The following is a 19,719-nucleotide window of genomic DNA, read 5'->3' as shown; positions in this document are numbered from 1 at the left end:
ACTTTGGAAATGCTACAAAATGGAACAATTTCACTAGCATTTCAGGGGCCAAAGTCGATTTTGTCCTTATGACTTTGTCCTCAATCAAAGACTACCGTTGATACAACTGGCGAAGTTAAATTAATAAATTAATTAATTGTTATTAAAGCTTTAATTAATTTATTAATTTATAATTGATTAAGTATCTTTAATTTATTTTAATTCATTATATAAATTTTATAAATTAATTTCTATGTTTGAATATAGCTATATTTCTCAATTACAACTAAATTACATAATATCCCTGCATGTAATTTATCATAATATGCTACAGAGTAAAAATGTTACTAACAAAAGTTCAACCAAACACTATGCAACATTCAAATAACATATCTGCTACTAAAATTATCCAACATTTCTAATACCACCATTTCTATTGACACATCTACTACATTAAAAAAGTTTTATCAAATTAGGTCTTAATAAATATTGGGATGTGATTAAAGCTCCCATTGTAGTGGGTTTGTACGATCTGAACCCATAGACATTTTTGCAAATGGGCCTTATCGAATTCGTGAAACATCAACCGCCTCCTTCCACATCATCAACCGCGTGGCAACCGACCTTTTCGTAAATATCTCAAGCTTATCAAGGTCACAAACGTAATAATACCGGAAGGAGCAAACACCAGTGGTTCCATCACCGCCACATCTCCATCTGTCTTTCTTCGAACGCAAATCAACGAAGAAAAGGGGATTCATACCTGCAACCCCACCTGAACTCGCCATTCAACACCGACCCGACACTTCCCGAATCCCCTATGGAGATAGGACCAGCTCCGTCGCCCCTGGGAGCTTTGGGGCATAAGGAGGATAGGACGACATCTTCAACGGCAGCGGCTGACGAGGAGGACGAAGATGTCTGCAGGATCTGCCGGAACCCGGGGGATGTGGATAATCCGTTGAGGTACCCTTGCGCCTGCAGCGGGAGCATTAAGTTTGTGCACCAGGATTGCCTGCTCCAGTGGCTTAATCACAGCAACGCTCGCCAATGCGAGGTTTGGCTCCCCAAGCTTTCCTTCCCCTCGTTTCTCTTAATTTGCTTGTGTTTGTATTATTGATGGGTGGATCAAGATTATGATGGTTTAAAGCTTTTGTGGTTTTGATTGGTGTTTTCTATCCGGGAATTGTTGAGAGTATAGATTGTGTTTATTAGGATATTTGGACTTTTTCTGAAATTTTTTTTTTTTTCGATGAGGAAGCATTACTAAAGAAATTGGGTCTTGACAAAGATGCATATTGAAACATTTTACTTGTTTAATCTCTTTGATTCGATGGTAGACTAACAACATCTTTTATTTTATTTTTTTGGTGAAAAATTGAACTTTCTTCACAACAAAGTGATGAGTAATGTATCTCATACCTTTTAACGCACTAGGAATGGATTATTGTTTGCAGTAATAGTTATGTGAATGATGTTTTCATGGGTTTACCATGAGATCATAAAAACTAAGCTGTTGCTGTTGGAAAGATGAAATTCATTTGATATTTGCTAGGCTCATGCAAAAGTAAGGGTGTGGATCTTAATGTAGGGATGAAGGTCTAGTACAAAGCACATATGTGTTGTTAAGGAATAAGGATAGAAGCCAGACCAAGCTCTGTCGAGTCCACTTTATGTTTCTAGAAAATCTGTGTGTATCCTTTTTGGGATCTGAGTTGGTACATCTTCTTAAAGTATTAACACGAAGATGCTGACTTTGTCTGAAGCTCATTCATTTTCTATTTTCTAGTATGCTCTGAGTCTATGTTGCGTTCACATTTCAATTTTTATGCTACTGAATACAACTTTTCAATCTATTGTCACTGTTCTCTAACTTCTTATTTTGAAGTTATTTTTTTGGTAGCCTTCAGGCTTCAACTTATTTCTTTTATATGTTTTCCAGGTTTGCAAATATGTATTTTCTTTCTCCCCTGTTTATGCGGAGAATGCCCCAGCAAGGCTTCCCTTTCAGGAGTTTGTTGTTGGAATGGGAATGAAAGCGTGCCATGTTCTGCAGTTCTTTTTGCGCCTTAGTTTTGTACTGTCCGTCTGGCTCCTGATTATACCCTTCATAACGTTTTGGATATGGCAACTGGCTTTTGTGAGGAGTTTTGGTGAAGCACGGAGATTATTCCTGAGTCATATCTCCACTAGAGTTATTCTTACTGATTGTCTGCACGGGTTTTTTCTTTCTGCTAGCATCGTCTTTATTTTTCTTGGGGCCACTTCTCTGAGGGATTACTTCAGGCATTTACGAGAACTCGGAGGACAAGATGCTGAGAGAGAAGCTGAAGGGGATAGAAATGGTGCTCGTGCTGCAAGACATCCTGCTGGACAAGCAAATAGGAATTTCGTAGGTGATGGGAATGGTGAAGAAGCTGGAGGAGCTGGCCAAGTAATCCGAAGAAATGCAGAAAATGTTGCTGCTCGGTGGGAGATGCAGGCAGCACGGCTTGAAGCGCATGTGGAACAAATGTTTGATGGGTTGGATGACGCTGATGGAGCGGAGGATGTGCCCTTTGATGAGCTTGTTGGCATGCAGGGTCCTGTATTTCATTTAGTTGAAAATGCATTTACTGTGAGTCTATCCATCCTTCTCTTATGCAATACTTTTCATTCATATTGTTGTTTTTTTGATTGGAGAAGAAATTTATTAAGGCACCACGGGGGTGCACGTGCAACCCAAAGATTAAAAAGAGGTTGAATTTATATCCTCAAGAACATTGAAATATTGAAGCTATATTTTCTGTCAATGAAATTTCGTGTTGATGATGGTCTTCATGCTTTTATAGTCTATCTTTGTCGGCCTTTCAACCTAGCATGTTGATGGTGGAGAAAGATTAAGAAAGAAGAAAATTTGATGCAATTTTTTTTTGTTCGCCTAATTAGTTTTTTATGCCATTTGTTGTAGGATCACCTGATTCTTGCCTTTCTTTTTCAACAAAATTTCATTTAAGCTGTAAGTTTATATATCATTGGAGTTTGTTCATATAGAAGTGCCAGTAAATGTAGTCCTGGTTCAGGGAATTAGGCTAAAGTGTGACCTATGTCCTTCCCTTTATATTTAATGATTATGGGATGTTTATCTTTTGTTTTGGACATATTGAATATTATTTACATATGCAGGTTCTGGCGAGTAATATGATATTTCTTGGTGTTGTGATCTTCGTGCCCTTCTCATTAGGACGGCTTGTACTTTTTTATGCATCATTGATCTTTTCTACTGCTAGCGGTCCGGTGCTGTCAACAGTTATGCCTCTTACCGAGACTGCCCTCTCTTTAGCAAATATCACCTTAAAAAATGCATTAACTGCTGTTACAAACGTGACATCAGATGGCCAAGAGAATGGTGCGCTGGATCAAGTTGCAGAAATGTTGAAAGTAAATGCAACTGGATTAAATGAAGTCTCAAACAACATTAGCTCCCCACTTTCAGCTGAGCTAATGGAAAGGGCCAGTGTTGGTGCATCACGATTCTCTGATGTTACGACGCTTGCTATTGGTTACATGTTTATATTCTTGTTAGTCGTCTTTTACCTTGGAATTATTGCTTTAATCCGCTACACAAAGGGAGAGCCTTTAACTATGGGGAGATTTTATGGTATTGCTTCAATAGCAGAGACAACTCCATCCCTCGTTAGACAGTTCTTGGCAGCAATGAAGCATTTGATGACCATGATTAAGGTTGCCTTTCTTTTGGTTATTGAACTTGGTGTGTTTCCTTTGATGTGTGGATGGTGGCTAGATGTCTGTACTATCAGAATGTTTGGGAAGACCATGGCTCAAAGAGTTCAATTCTTTTATATTTCTCCTCTAGCAAGCAGTGCGCTGCATTGGGTTGTGGGGATTGTATACATGCTACAGATCAGCATATTTGTCAGCCTTCTTCGGGGGGTATTGTTCTTCATCTTATTTTATGGGGTTATGGTTTGAAACCACATTTCTTGTGGTAATGTTGTCTTTTGTGAGGATCTAATTCTTCCTTTGCTGTGGGCAGGTTTTGCGTAATGGAGTTCTTTACTTTCTTCGAGATCCAGCTGATCCAAACTACAATCCCTTCCGTGATTTAATTGATGATCCTGTGCACAAGCATGCGCGTAGGGTCCTCTTGTCTGTCGCAGTCTATGGGAGTTTAATTGTGATGCTGGTATTTTTACCTGTCAAACTTGCTATACGGATGGTGCCCTCAGTTTTTCCACTAGATATATCGTAAGATTAACCTTCATATTTTGTCGGCATGCATTCATCTTTCATCTTGGTGATCATCTTCATTTGTTAATGTGTTGATGCAAAATTGTAGCAGGGTATCTGATCCGTTTACCGAGATTCCAGCTGACATGCTTGTCTTCCAGATCTGTATTCCATTTGCTATTGAACATTTCAAGTTGCGGGCTACAATCAAGTCTCTTCTACGTTACTGGTTTACAGCAGTTGGCTGGGCACTAGGTTTGACAGATTTCTTACTTCCCGCACGTGAAGACAATGGTGCTCAGGAGAATGGGAATGGTGATCCAAACAGAGGCATTCTTGCATCAGAAGATTCTAATGTCACAGAAGAGTACGATGGTGATGAGCAATCTGATTCAGAGTAAGTTACATAGATATAATACTAATATTTGGACTGGATCTGACTTATATCAGATCATAAAAAAGGAACAAGTTTTTGTGTATGTTCTTTCTACTTATGAAGTTTGTCTTTTTGTCTGTACTTGGGCCAATGAATTGCTAGGGGCCCCTAAAGAATTTTATGATTTCATCGTAGATGGCTAGAGGGCAAAAAAAAAGAAAGGGGCCCTTTCCAGTGGAGATAGAAGTTGTATTTTATTTGTTATTTTATTTTATTCTGTCAGAAGAGTGCAGTTGAACTAAAGACGCCCTTTTTGCTGATGTCTATAGTCGCTATAATTTGACTATTCTTGCTTATTAAAGTTTTTCTTTTAATTGCCCCGTGTAACGTCTGATGCTTCATTGGTTGGGGCTTATTTTCTTTATAGGTTGGTGTGAGTGGACTTTTGCCAATTCAAGACTTCTTCCATCGCCTAATGTTTTTCACTTGATTTTCCTTTTAGCAGGTACAGCTTTGTTCTCCGTATTGTCCTCTTGCTAGTGGTAGCTTGGATGACAATGCTAGTCTTTAATTCTTCATTGATAGTTGTACCGATATCTCTTGGTAGAGCACTTTTCAATGCAATTCCTGTCCTGCCTATCACACATGGCATCAGATGCAATGGTAAGCTCAAATTGAACTTTATATTTTATGGATATCTATTTTTTAGTTGTCTTTGTATTTCTGGCGCCTGAATCCTAGTTTCTTCAATTCTTCACCTTTTTTAGATTTATATGCTTTCGTCATTGGAAGCTATGTTATTTGGACTGCTCTCGCTGGAGCTAGGTATACCATCGAGCATGTTAGAGCAAAGAGGGCAGCAGCTTTGGTTGGCCAAATCTGGAAGTGGTGTGGCATTGTTGTCAAGAGCTCTGTACTAATCGCAGTATGGGTATGAGTCCTTATTCTTTTCATTTCTTGTGAGGTCTCATCTACTCTACCTGGTTAATTTTCAGTATATGGCTGATTTCTAACCCTCAATAACGAAATTGTTGTGCTACAGATTTTGGTCATTCCGGTTTTGGTTGGGCTTCTTTTCGAGCTTCTTGTGATTGTACCAATGCGGGTGCCTGTAGATGAAAGCCCAGTTTTCCTCCTGTATCAGGACTGGGCAGTGGGGCTCATTTTTCTTAAGATATGGACTAGATTGGTGAGTTCTCTCTTTTTTATGCCTGTCCAGTCGATACTGCTTCTTTTGATAAGCAGAATTCTGGGATTGCTTTGTCAGCCTACTTTTGTATGAATTGATATATTAAATGAAAATTTTGTTAGCTGGACACATGAAAAGAATTTTAAACAGTGCAATATAGGCTGCTCTGCTGTTGTAGTTACGGGAATAAAACAACTAGAGCTTGAATGCAACTATGAGGAATTTTGGGATGACTTTAGCAACATTGATGACTTGCCCTATGGATGATGAAAATGTTTATTAGCATTAGTTGCTGTTGACAAGTGTTTATAAAATTGATTTCTTGTGCTCCAGATAAATTTGGGAGGAAAGCATGAAACATTTACAAAAGAGCCATTTTTGGGAACTGGTTAATTCTAAAACACAATGAAAGCTTTGTGCTGCTGCTGCTTGTCTTCTGTTTTTGTGTTTGGGCTGTCACATTGTGCTGCTATGGTGCTAACCTTTTTTGTGTTATGGATAAGATGGAATTGTAGCGTAAGGATCGGAAATAAGGAGAAAAAGTTGTGGTGCTATTATTTTTATCAGGTTCTTTTTATGCTTGAGCAGGTTATGTTGGACCGCATGATGCCATTGGCAGATGAAAGCTGGCGGATGAAATTTGAAAGGGTTAGAGAAGACGGTTTCTCCAGGCTGCGAGGTCTTTGGGTTTTGCAGGAGATTGTGTTGCCTATAATCATAAAGCTTCTTACAGCCTTGTGTGTGCCATATGTACTCGCTAGGGGGGTGTTTCCTGTGCTTGGTTACCCATTGGTAGTGAATTCAGCGGTGTACAGATTTGCATGGCTTGGATGTCTGTGCTTCAGTGTGCTGTGCTTTTGTGCCAAGAGATTTCATGTCTGGTTCACCAACCTTCACAACTCCATACGTGATGACCGCTATCTAATTGGTCGTCAGCTTCATAATTTTGGGGAAGATAGACGTGAGAAGGGAAATGTAGGAACTTCATCTGAAGCGCAGAGTTCTCGTTTGGGTAGTGATGCTTTAATTCTAGATGAGCGCGAAGCTGATGTAGGATTGAGGCTAAGACATGCTACTCGGCAAGATGCATAATTTTATGTGGCAGATTCATATGAGGTCTCAACTCTAATTAACGCTACATTTCAAATGTTTGATGCGTTTGCGTAGGATCCAGATGAACTGTGAAGGCCATAGGCAATGTGCTCATAATCTTAGGTTCCATGTATTGTGCATATAGTATATGTTTACTCAGTAATTAGGGGAAAAAAAGTCACTTCTGTTTTTTTTTTTCTTTTTGAAAATAGAATCATATGAATATTTTGATTTATGTTGCATCAGATTGTTTGAATGAGGCCATAACTACATTTTCCTTTGCCTGGACGTAAGATTATGAACATTGGTTTTCTCAGGTAGGAAAATTGAAGGCTTTCTGTGCAAATACAAAAATGAAAGAGAAAACATTCATCCTCAAATGAATCCTCTGTTTAGCCCAGACTGTCAGCAACATCACTGTAGATTATAGAAGTTTTCAGCTACAAAAGCCACTGGTTCTGTTACCAGAATAACACAGAAACAGCCATTATTAAGCTCCTCCAACCTCTCAAAAGGAGTGACTGGGATAAAACAGCCACAAAATAAAATGGAAATAAGTAACACCAGTGACTATCTTTCCACCCAACCAACAAAAGTTAAGCTTGTATCAAACCATTTCAAAAAGAAATGGTAGAATAACTTTAAGAGACAAGGTCATTCAATGACAGCGAGCTCAATTGATCAGCTGCACTGCCTGCTTGCTGGTGCTGAGCAACGTTCCTTAAAACGACCATTGCCTCAGCAACCTTTGCCTTGAGAGCTTCTGGCGACTCAAGCAAATGCAAAACCTCGGTCTGATCCATCTCAAGAAGCATTCCTGTAACCTTAGCTGCCGCATCAGTCTCCAGCTGTTCCACAAGTGGGTAAAGGCTCTCACCGAGCATCTAGAGATAATCATCAAGCAATGATTAAATTATTAATCCAAACATCATGAATTCAAAACATAAATATTACTCAAAAGGAACGGCCATTGTAGTTTTTCCCATCTCCATTCCGCCATTACTGAAGAAACAGAGAAACTATGGATTTTTTTTTGGCTGTGTGAGTATTTTTATCTACCCACATAAGTAATGACATGCATTATTTATTTATAACTTGTTTCGAAGCATCAAAAAACTAACAGATAACAAAAGGCGGGCAAAAAAGTCAATTACAGGTCATTAGCACCAATGGTGCCTCCCTTGTCTACCATTATCTATTCATATCGAAGGAAACCACCTTAATTCTAAGATTCAAGTGACAATATATTTGGCTTGAGTACTCCAACAGAGTTTGCTTACTCAGTTATATTGCAAAAAAAAAAAAAAAAGTCAAAAACATTAAGTTGTCTCAACAGAGCCCATTCTTAAACATTAAGTTGTTTCACAGTTGTATCGCGAAAAGAACACTTACTTTTCCCTAGTATTTGCAGAAAAATAACTGCAGGCACCTACCGTTCTTTGCTGATCTGGAGACGCATTTGCAAGGGCACTAGCCAAAGCCCCAATGGGAATCGGCTGAGGGGTAGCATCACGCAGCTGCATACCACCCATGTCATATGGAACAGAAACCATGCTTCCAGCAACGCCAGGCATGGGAACATCAGACAAACCACGCCCAGGTGGGTAATGATTCATGCGACCCCTGGGAAGCATCTGTCATTCAAACAAGCCATCAGATTAAAAAAGCTACCTGCAAACAGAACATCACTGAATAATTGAAAGAGAGTCAAACCTGCTGCTGCATAAGTGGGAGAGGCTGCTGGGACTGCTGAGCAACCCCAGTTCGTCTGCCACCAGGACGCTGCCCCTGTTGAACCATTGGCATAAAAAAATTTGGCATAGGAGCCCCACCAGGCCTCATGCCAGGAACAAGCTGTTGCTGATACCCAAATCCAGGCTATGAAGCATGAAGGCATCGTTAGAGAAAAATTAGGAATGTTTTTCACTCAAAAGGTGCTATAAGCCAGAACCATATTGCATCTCCAAATATGAATAAATTTTAAAAAATGTCTAAACCCAAATAAAGGAAACTATATACGATGCAGACATACACAAGAACAAAAACGTTGCAAAACAAATCAGAGCATGCATTACCTGGGGAGGTATCATAGCAGGTGGGCCTTGCCCATAAAATAGTTGCTGTCCAAGACCTGGACTGCCAGCAGGGAACATCGGTATACGAGGAGCAACTGAAGCTGCCATAGCAGGCTGCATGTGAGAAAACTGAGCCTGTAGAAGACACAGAAGTCCATCATGTGAACCACATGAATTATACTTCTAAGTATGCCAAAACCATGTCAAAGGGTAACATCAAAGTGGCCCATCACTGAATCAAGTTAAAAATTGTGAACTACGCCACCAATCAGATCAAAATAGATATTACACAAAATGTGTCTAAAATGTTTGTCATATTGTGGCAAACAGCTCATTATAAAAGGCATTACGATATTTCACATGACAGCAATTAATACAATGACATCAAAGTATATATATTGTTAACATCCTGTTGATAGGAAACCAACAAGTAACTAAAGGCTCAATAACCATTCCAGAAAAATATGTACCTGCATTTTCATTCTTCTATCTTCCTTTCGTTGAGCAAGTGCAACAAAAAGAGGTTTGTTAATGACCATTTTGCCATTCATCTCCAACATCTATCCAGAAAAATACAATTATTGTTACATGCAATTGCAGAGTAGTAATATCGTCATGATAATCTCTCCACCTATCTGTAAAAACAATAAACTTACAGCTCTAGACGCCTCTTCAGGAGTAGAAAATGCCACGAACCCTGATCCTTTACTCATCCCATTTGGATCTCGCATGACCTGATAGCATGTCAAAGATGATATATATATATATATATATATATATATTTAGAAAGAACCTTCAAAGGCTAATGCATATATCTTTGATGCAGAATTGAGAGACTAACAAACCTTGTATGATATTATGGAACCAAACTGAGAGAACAATTCTTTCAGTTTATCATCATCTATGCTATCATCTAAGTTTTTAATATACAAGTTCGCCCCTTCATATTTGTCTTCCTTCATACTCTGGTCAAATCTAAGTTTTAATTCAGTTTCTCTTTCAGACTTCTTCTGAGCTTTCCCAACATACCATTCCTTATCATCAAACTTCTTCCCATTAAGAGCCTCCACAGCCTTTGCAGCATCATCTGCATTTTCAAAATTGACAAACCCAAAGCATCTCGATTTTCCTTCCCCATCTCTCATCACCACAGCACTAGTGATTGTTCCAAATTCACCAAAACATTTCTTCAAATCTTCATCAGTTGTAGATTCTGAGAGATTCTTCACAAAGACATTGTTGAATTTGATCTTATCAATAGTTGTTTCTCTTTCGTGTTTGCGAAGGAAGGGTCCCACATAAACTTGCTTATCATTCAAAAGCATACCGTTCACCTTCTCAATTGCCTTTTGCGCAGATTCCTCATTGTCAAATTGGACAAATCCATATCCTTTTGACTGCCCAGAAGCATCTGTAGCCACCTTGCAGGAGAGGATGGTTCCAAATGCAGAAAATGTATCTCGCAGAGCTTTGTGGTCAATAGCCTTATCCAAGTTCTGCCAAATTAAATATGTGTTAATCATATTAAATATTTAAAATGAATAAATTCACACAGATAAAACTGCACATTTCCACAGAAATATTAAATACCTTAATGAATATATTCCCAGCTCCACTTTTGCGAACACTTGGGTCACGATGAGAATACATGACCCTTATCGGGTTGCCATTGAGGGGAGTGAAATTCAGCACATCCATCGCTCTTGCAGCTGTAAGATTTAACCAACAGATTAACCATAGAAGAAAGAGACTACAGTAATCAGAGTCTTGAAGAAGCAACCAATTTTCCTTTCTTGCAAGAGACTCTTGGAATATATGGATGCCTTCAAAGGGAACAAGTAAACCAACAGAAGCCCTCTACAAATAACAGAAATGAGAGGACATGCGTATAGCGCTTCATACGAACTAGACAGCACTGTCTTAACCAAGAACTATAAGCCCTCATGAGCCTCTCTCCTAATCAGGTCCTAACTCTCAAAAGAGCGGTCAATACATCATAAAACAAGCAATTCAAAGTCCGTTCTTTGAAGCTTTAACAATTACACAGTCCCACAGTCTAGGAATAATACAATAAGAACATTAAGAATAATATGGTGGCCCATACGAGGTGAGGGGATTTACAATGCAAACCAAAACTTAGGGAGCTAAGTCAGGATCAACATAATTAAATAATTGACCCTACCAAAACATTTTACTCAAAGCTGACATTGACGGCCCAATTGGATGTTATCAAAAAATTAGGAAACGAAGAGGAAGACCTAAAAATACAAGACTTGATGAAGGTATGATATTAGATAGAAATGGATGGCCAAAACTAATACATGTAGTGGATTCCCATTGATTTTCTCATAGAATTTGTTTCATCTGGACACGATTGTCACCGACAAAGGTAGGACAACAAAGGCACATTCAAATTCTGTTATTTATCTCTGGTTTCCTAGCCACTCATTCTTTGCACCAAAGACTACATACAGAACCCCAATGAAGGTTATAAAAATTCAAACTTCAGTCTTATTAATTTATTTGAAATAAAGTTTCACTACAACAGTACCAACCCACCAAACCACTGAGGGAAGAAAGCAAACACATGTAAAAAAATTAACCACAACAACAACAACAAAGGAAGAAACCAATGCAGTGACTTACCATCTTGAGCGTTGCTGTAGTTGACATAACCATAACCCATGGACTTTCGGGTCGTCAAGTCCCTGCAAACCCTAACCGAGACCACCTGGCCGACCTGGTTGAACAGATCGTAGAGTTGCGAATCGGTAAAGTTATGGTCCAAATCACCAACGTAAAGCGACGTCGTGACCATCTGATTGGCCCCACCACCAGCGTTCGCAGCGGCATCCGTACCCTGTTGCTGTACCTGCGCCATCTCTATAAACCCTCTTTTGTTTTTCAAGTTTTCGCTTTTTTTTTTCTTTTTTATCTTCCCTCTCCTCTTCTTATTCTACAGAAAACCCTAGGGGATAGAATAGATAAACTGAGTGCTGAAGTAACCAAAACGAACGACGCAAAGAAAGAGAGATTATGGTGGTTTCTTTCTTTCAAATTTTAAGATGAGAGAGGAGAGGGAAGGTGGAGGAGATGAAGGGGATTTCGGCTACAGGCGGAGAGAGCAGCGGCCCATGATATGCAGATTGCAGACTAAACTGCAGATGAAAAGAGGAGGAGGAATGTGGTTTGAGGGCTGCAAGGCCGATATAGAGGAAGGTTGGAGTAAACCAATATGGACGGTTGGATTTGGGGGATAGTGGGGGCCCACAGGACGTTTATTGTTGGAGATTCTCCGATGTTTTCAGACAGCAAAATGCTTGGGCCTTGCCCAATGGGCCGCTATTTATCGTCTTTTGGGCTACCTTTTTTAAATCAGTTCTTTTGGGCTTTTCGGGCTCTCGCAAAGCCCTTTTTCTGTAGCTCTTTTTTCTTGTTGCCAGGAAAAGGGCAAAAAAAAAGAGAGAGAATATTTAAACCATAATTGAAAATACACATTTTTTCTTGAAATAAAAAATACACAATTGAAAATATTTTTGTCAAAACAAATTGTCAATAGAATTTAATGCTACAACTTTGGAAAATAAACCATGAATGAAAGTGAAGCAAGTCATTGACTCAAAAGATTTCGGTCGCATTTGCTAACTTCATTTTCCTCTCAAAAATTTTCATCCCTCTATTATATAAAATTCAAACATTAATTTAAATCATGGTCAAAATAATACGAACACGACAACCGCGACATAGATTTTAAATATATATAATACTAATTTTATTAGAGTGTCTTGGATGAGTTCCTTGTTAGAAAAAAATTCATACTTCTAATGTCATATATGTCAACAATAATTTTCCAACTTAGTAATATAGACTCAGAAATGTAGGATTTTTAAATCCCTACTTTTTTAACTTCAAAGATTTTTTAAACCATTAAATTTATTCAATCACCTCTAATGGAATAAAATGATTTATATACAATATTTAAAAAATGAAACATTTTAAATATTTATACATAGTCAATAAGAGAACTTCTTATTGAAAAATAAAAATAAAGAAAAAAAATTATATAATTTGTATAGTAGTTATATGTAGGTTCTATAAACATGTATATGAAAATAATTACTTGATTATAATGACTTACATATAGTAAATTACATAAAGACTCTCCTCAATTTTCAATTTAGACCCCTTATTATTAAAAAATCAAGTTAAAATGGTTGAAACAAAAAGACATATGATGATTATTACTCATCATATTTTATAAACTTTTGATTTTAATGTTATTTTTCTTACTTTTCAAATGTATAACTAGTAGATAATTTTAAAAAATTCAAGGACTTTGCCCTCAGACCCCACCTTAGTTTTACCCATCTGACATAAAATCATGTGTCCACATAGAAATATGTTTGTAATTGGAATCAAACTTTAGACACACATATGTCTAACTCAATCAATTATGAACCAAATCACCTCTCTCGTTAGTATAACTCCCTCGTATTATACGCTGGCTTTGGCCCTGATTATAATCATAGCGGAATTCAATTAAAGTGCGAACAGCATTTTAAGAATGTGGATGAATTGAATGACAAGTGAGTGTCACTATTTTTCATATCATATTTCAAATCAAGTGAAAAACTTAGGTTTAGCATGTTAAATTAATTTGCAATTTACGTATACACAGAAACGTGAGTGAGATGTAGAAAGGTCACACTTAACACCGACCGACCACTTTACGTTTTCAACTTCTCCTCACGCGGATCAACTGCACAGACATCAACATCTTCTGTAGTTCTGTTCAACAGGTTTACGGAATCCAGACTCAGCAGATAGTATTTCGTCTCTGTACATTCTCATCGTCGATCGAAAGCCTTGCAGGCGAAGAAGCAAATCGAACTCAAAACGTACGGCACTTGTGTCTCTGTCTCCACATATGGGCTCGCTTTCGTTAACCAATTGTTGTTTCCTCGCGCGACTCACTGGGCCCAAGTCCTTGTTAGATCCTCGGTTAGGATGCCAAAACTTGCCCTTCCCAGTACCACGTCGTTGCTTGCTCTCCCGTCGTTCTGGACGCCGCTGCTCTGCTCTGTTGCCTTCGGAACCTCTCGTCACGGATTCCGTGCCGGTAAAACTCATCTCACATTCTGGGCCTTTTTTTTTTCTCTCTCTGTTTTCGTTGCTGAAATGATTTAGTTTTGCTAATCTTCAGTCAGAAAATGGAACATACAAGGTTGGCGATTTCATGACAAAGAGGCATGATTTGCACGTAGTGAAACCCACAACAACTGTTGATGAAGGTATTGTTATGATTTCAAATTCTCTACTGCAATAAATAGTTTATTAATGAGTTTTATTACTAAAAATGATCTCTACAGCATTGGAGGCTCTAGTGGAGAAGAGGATAACCGGATTTCCTGTGATTGATGAGGACTGGAACTTGGTAATTTCCCTAACTACGATTTTTTTTTCCTTTTAATATTTTATCATCTTCATTATGAATTGTGTTTCTGTAGCAATTGATGTCTCAACTGTCAACACATGTTATAAGTTATAGCAAACTCTAAGCATTTTATGTTGCCGGAGAGACATTTGTTTGAAATGATAAGTGGGCTGCCCGTTGTTAAAATATTTATGTGTCTCACAGTCTGTTAAGTACACATTCAACCGAATAGTTGGGAGGAGTTACAATATTACATGTCTAATTAACTTAAGTGTGGAAAACTGTTATTTTGATCACATAAAGATTTACCACCTGGGAAAGTTAAATCCTGCTGAGAAAGACGCTCTGCCAGCACTGTTATCCAGAAATCCAAAAGGCCTATGGTTATGTTTGATCAGTAGATCCAAGTTTAATGGGAATCCTAAAGACAAACTGGTTCACTATATCCAGGCAGTGGGATACTTCTAGCATGGCTTTGAGAAATATTAACGTGATGATGTGATTATGGGTTTTAAAACTGTTAATCGACAGTTCACTTTGTGTATTTTAAACACAGAGTTGATCTTTGAGATGGTTATCAATTGAATATTGATGTTGGTGAGAGTTATCTGTTAACCCTGGGACTTACAACTTGCAAGAACATGTCACCCAGGTGTACAGGTTATATAGTTAGCATGCAGCTAAAGGGCTCGCATCTTAATATTATGTTGTATAAGCTTCTGATCCTGTCACTTGAGGGTAAAGGGTAACCAAGTTAGCTTCGAGGCTATAAGTTTGTCGTTTCTCGGCATTCTAGTTGGAATGCTAAGGTTGACCTTTGATTGTTGAACTAATAGAACTGCATTTATTATAGCTCCAAGTCTTTACCTTGGAGGAAGAGGAGTTGAAAGAAAGATGTTGAATGCTGAGGATTAGATATGATTTTATCGGGATCGAGGTGAACGTTGTTGTGAAATACAATAACATGTCAAAAACTATGATACAGGTTGACTCACTATACATGTGGGAAGAAAATTTTATTTTGTTCTTTTTCCTTCACGTTTGTTTTTTAGTTGCAAAATGAGGCATATGGGTACTTTCCTGAAATAGATAAAGCAAACTTTATTAATTAGTTTTCAAGTCCATATCTTGCAGTCTCTACAGTTAGTTAAAATTGGAACTTATTAGAAATACTATTTTTGTCAACCATTGACTTCAATACTTCATCCATTTATTTGCTGCAGGTTGGTGTTGTTTCAGATTATGATTTATTAGCTCTCGACTCTATATCAGGTATTAGGGGTTTTATGAAGCCAAATTTGAGTGACTTGCAACAAAATACATCTGGTTGGCCTATTGTTTTGATGTGACATTTTTGCCATTCAGAAACTTCTGATGTTTGTCTCATGATTCACCTTTTTTTAGGTCCTCTTATCTTTTCATTTTCAGAAATTATCAAGTTGGTGAGAACTATGAGGTCACATTTATTAGAAGATAAGACTTGATGAGCATCTCAATGTTTCAAATGTAATGTTTCATTAGAAATTCTCATTGGAACATGTGGAAGGTTGGAGATGAAATAATTATTCTTCTAACGGACAGGGTCATTCATTTTGATTTCACTAATAACAGATTGCCCGTGCTATTACAAGTTAGTTGTTAGACAGACCACATAGATCACTCATAGCTTCCAAACCCATCTCTATTTTTGCTTGCGTGGCTTGGTGATTAACATTTTGTGTCTTAAATTGAATGTGTGAGTGTGAAGGTTCCCTATTTACGGGCTCCTAAAAGTATGGTCTCTTTTCTGCATGTGTGTACCGCTTTCGGAAATTCAAACATATTTGACATGGAGGAGTGGTTACAAGAATGGTAAGTGAGTGAATGAAGGATTCAATTTGGGCATATTCTTTTATTGCTTTGTGACAAAAGGAAACGGAATTATATTTATTCCTTCCGTCTATCAAAATAGTAATGATTCTTTAGTATTAATTAGTGAAGATGTTTATTTGTTTTACTCAACACGGGTGCTATATGTGCTTCATATTATAATTTTGCTTCATCAAATATCACAATATCCTGGGATTGGTGGATCCTTGAACAACATTAGTAAGCTCTTAAGTTCATAAATATCACAAATAAGATGGTAAATTTCCAGAATGGACTTTCCATTAACTTTGGTTAAACTGCTTCAGTTAAACGAAGTTATTTAATAGAAGTCATAGAATGAGGTGAATCGGATGTACCTAGCGTAATGCGGTGACTCAAGCAGGTTTTGTTCAAGTTTAAAGTGTTTTTTAAGTGTTTAGTCTGCTTTACCAACCTGCGGTTAGTCCTCCTTTTTTGACTTGCTCGGTGATTTTCTCGGTTTCTGTTTAGTCCTATCTGGAATTTTATTTTCTGGAGTGACGCTTTGTTTTTCTCTCTCTTTTTTCTGTTAGGTGGCAGTCAAAATGACATGAACATGTTCCCTGATGTCAACAGTTCTTGGAAAGTATGTATTTCAGTTCTTGATTTTGTGTTAAAGAGCATTGCCTCTTTTTCTCTTCTTGTGTTGTGTCAATATTGTGACAGAACTATATTTCTGCTTACTTTGTTTCTTTGATGGTACTTGAAATTTGGAATCATCCATGGACTCGTTGTATGTAGACCTACATTCAGGGTGCCCACGGTCTTCTGCCAACCTTGTTGATAGATCCTTCCTATTATAATTATGGCTATGATTGAGGGTAGCAAGTTGCTATTCTTGAATGGAAAAAGAATTATATTTACTAGGGCATGAAGGGGTGTCAGTGTGTCACCCTTCTACAATTATCCACTGGAAACTAAGTCCACTATATTCGGAAGAATGTTTTCACTGAAATTACTTTTTGTCTCTCATGCCAAAGAAGAAATTGGTCAACCATTTTTCTGTTATCATTTCTGTTGAGGATCAATCCCACCTGCTTATTGTGGTTGAAATCCTTCATTGAATTCTTCTCACCTCGTCTCTTCTCTTTCCCCATTGCTTCTGTTGTTTGCAGCCTTCTTGCCATGATTATTTAGACTAGTTGAGCCGTGACCTGGACCAACACTCTGCTATGAGTAAACCATTTGCATCGTGTATGAATCTTGTTAACTCATATAATTTACCATCCACTATGCTTATTGATGTAAGGCCGTAAGTTTCAGTGTGATTTTGGAGAAGTATGATTAAGACGATGTTCTCTGTCCTACTCAGCCTGTGGAATTCTCACTTGTGGAGATCTTCTGCCTTACTAGAATAGCATAAATAAATCATGTCTGTGTTCAGTCCTTTTCATAAGCCCACTGGCAACCTTATTTATAGAATAACACTATGCATGCTACTTAGTTTTCTTTGCTTGATTTCCTTTTTGGAAAGTATATTGAAATTTTGTATTTTCAGAAAGAAAAGGTTTATGCTGGATGAGAGCCTACTAAAGAGTAACATAATATTTTGCATAGAATCTGAAGCAGGGAAATTTGGCCAAAGGGCCCTAGCTATAAAATATACATGCCTCAACAATATTTGCCTCTAAATAATGATTACATGCGGCAGACATTCAATCAGATCCAGAAACTGCTCAGTAAGACTAATGGTAAAGTTGTTGGTGACTTGATGACATCTGCTCCGCTTGTCGTTCACGAAACTTCCAATTTGGAAGATGCTGCTAGGTACTGATTTTTGTCTCTCATGTTATTTAGCAATCATATCCAATTATCCGCAAACTATTTCAGGGTTTTTGTTGTTAATTGGCTGTCATGATTGCTCTATTTTTTACTTTTATAGAGGCTTACTATGTTTACAGGAATTTTTCATGCTAGGGCAACAGACTATTATCAATAAGCATAGTTCCATTTTTTCTTGAATTTCTTTTAAGTTTTTCCATGGAACTGAATGTTCTTAATGAGTTTGTTGGGCCAACAATCCTCTGCAATATAGCCTATGAAAATTGAATTCATGCTTGAACTGTGCTAGAAGATGCTCCTTAAGCTGTTACAACCTTGTCATATTTTCCATTCGAAAATGGAAACATCAAGTGTTTAACTTCAAACCTTTCCCATGTTAGGTTGCTGCTAGAAACAAAATATCGAAGACTGCCAGTGATAGATGATAATGGCAAGCTGGTATGTCTAAATATATAATTCCTCTGCAAAGCCTACTACTTTTTGGCGGTCAGTATATCATGTTGTGGTCTCTACTAATTACTCGTCACTTTTGAAGGTCGGAATCATTACCAGGGGAAATGTCGTCAGAGCTGCCCTGCAAATAAAACGTGCTGCTGAAATGTCAACATAGATTGAAGTGTTCACCAAAGTTCAAATACCACAGCCAGATTGATGCAGCAATTCTTTCTACGAGATACAAAAGTTTAGAGCGGAGCGGTGAATGAATATCTTGCTTAGAGAACCCAGGATGATATTGGGGTAAGCTTGAATTTGAAATAGTAAATATAGCTTTGGTAAATAGACGATGATTCATTTAGTGTTCTATAGGTTATGTATTGTAGATGATGATTCTTTTTGTGAAGCTTTTTTGGATTCCAGTAGTGTGTGTTAATGTGGCCCAAGGGCATTTAATGACAAGTACTTGATATAATTACTTAAAACTAATGGCCAATTATTGTTGTTGATTCAAACCATTATGACGATGAGGGATGAGCAAATTAGATTTCTTTTTTGAATAAGAGTGTGATCAAATGGTATAGTTCTTCAGTAATGATAAGGGATTATAGCAATTGGTGGCCCTTAGCTATTGTATGCATCGGATTTCATGTGCATTATGTGAGATCTCTGGAGTTCATGAATCGTTTTGCTTATTTTTAGGATCATAAGATTGGGATTTTGACGATCTTACGATCTAGATCGGGATTTTGACAATCTTCTTGAGTATTATTTAAAAATATAGAAGCCCAACTCATTAGCCGACAAATGATAGTATCAGTGGCAACAAACAGTATATGTGTATGTGTATCACGTGCCAACTTTGTCGGCTTTGTTTTGACTTTTGAACCATGGATTGAATTTCTTTTTGGACTTACCTGTACTGTACAAACTCTTTATGGGGTGTTGGGAATCAAAATTTGGATATTTGGAGACGAGGAATAATAAACCTTTACTTGATTTGTTTTGATTTTTATGTTGTAACCCAGAACAGAAAATAACAAACTTTTTAAGTCGTTTTATAAAAAATGAGCAATTCTAGCAATTCGAGATAGACTTGAACCTTGTTCCTACATGATCCGATCAATTCGATCAGACATTCATCATCTCATCTATTTTCATTGTTTAATTCTTTAATGAAAAAACCAAAAGCTCTGCCCTCCCTCTCTATCCATCCAAGGGATGGAAGGGCAGAGGCCTT

The 19,719-nt window shown here is 37.7% G+C and overlaps 3 protein-coding genes across 5 annotated transcripts; 2 read left to right on the top strand and 1 right to left on the bottom strand.

Moving 5' to 3' along the window:
• The first annotated feature begins 658 nt into the window (after positions 1 to 658).
• LOC120016762 (probable E3 ubiquitin ligase SUD1) lies at positions 659 to 7,147 on the top strand. 2 transcript variants are annotated; one of them, XM_038869688.1, is made up of 9 exons: positions 659 to 1,036; positions 1,922 to 2,596; positions 3,145 to 3,912; positions 4,016 to 4,227; positions 4,322 to 4,606; positions 5,091 to 5,248; positions 5,353 to 5,516; positions 5,628 to 5,774; positions 6,363 to 7,147. In XM_038869688.1, exons 1-9 carry the CDS (start codon positions 800 to 802, stop codon positions 6,864 to 6,866), a joined length of 3,150 nt encoding a protein of 1,049 aa, XP_038725616.1. In that variant the 5' UTR covers positions 659 to 799; the 3' UTR covers positions 6,867 to 7,147. The 2 variants fall into 2 exon arrangements, with proteins under 2 accessions (XP_038725616.1, XP_038725608.1); XM_038869680.1 differs by having other exon boundaries at positions 5,088 to 5,248.
• A 94-nt stretch (positions 7,148 to 7,241) lies between these two features.
• LOC120016780 (polyadenylate-binding protein 2-like) lies at positions 7,242 to 12,141 on the bottom strand. 2 transcript variants are annotated; one of them, XM_038869698.1, is made up of 9 exons: positions 11,588 to 12,141; positions 10,532 to 10,650; positions 9,787 to 10,437; positions 9,598 to 9,675; positions 9,412 to 9,501; positions 8,942 to 9,076; positions 8,580 to 8,744; positions 8,300 to 8,503; positions 7,242 to 7,750 (listed from the first exon to the last, which is right to left on the bottom strand). In XM_038869698.1, exons 1-9 carry the CDS (start codon positions 11,820 to 11,822, stop codon positions 7,508 to 7,510), a joined length of 1,920 nt encoding a protein of 639 aa, XP_038725626.1. In that variant the 5' UTR covers positions 11,823 to 12,141; the 3' UTR covers positions 7,242 to 7,507. The 2 variants fall into 2 exon arrangements, with proteins under 2 accessions (XP_038725626.1, XP_038725631.1); XM_038869703.1 differs by having other exon boundaries at positions 8,300 to 8,500; positions 11,588 to 12,140.
• Positions 12,142 to 13,625: 1,484 nt separating this feature from the next.
• On the top strand, positions 13,626 to 19,006 carry LOC120014905 (CBS domain-containing protein CBSX2, chloroplastic-like). The gene is made up of 8 exons (XM_038867024.1): positions 13,626 to 14,060; positions 14,145 to 14,232; positions 14,311 to 14,375; positions 15,599 to 15,647; positions 16,796 to 16,848; positions 17,914 to 18,029; positions 18,425 to 18,482; positions 18,580 to 19,006. The coding sequence occupies exons 1-8, from the start codon at positions 13,869 to 13,871 to the stop codon at positions 18,652 to 18,654; spliced, it is 696 nt and encodes a 231-aa protein (XP_038722952.1). The 5' UTR covers positions 13,626 to 13,868; the 3' UTR covers positions 18,655 to 19,006.
• The last annotated feature ends 713 nt before the right edge of the window (positions 19,007 to 19,719 follow it).

This window comes from Tripterygium wilfordii, chromosome 2 (assembly GCF_013401445.1).
Source record: "Tripterygium wilfordii isolate XIE 37 chromosome 2, ASM1340144v1, whole genome shotgun sequence".
NCBI classification, from domain to species: domain Eukaryota; kingdom Viridiplantae; phylum Streptophyta; class Magnoliopsida; order Celastrales; family Celastraceae; genus Tripterygium; species Tripterygium wilfordii.
Note: the sequence above shows the minus strand (reverse complement) of the source record. Positions and strands in the feature narration are given on the sequence as shown.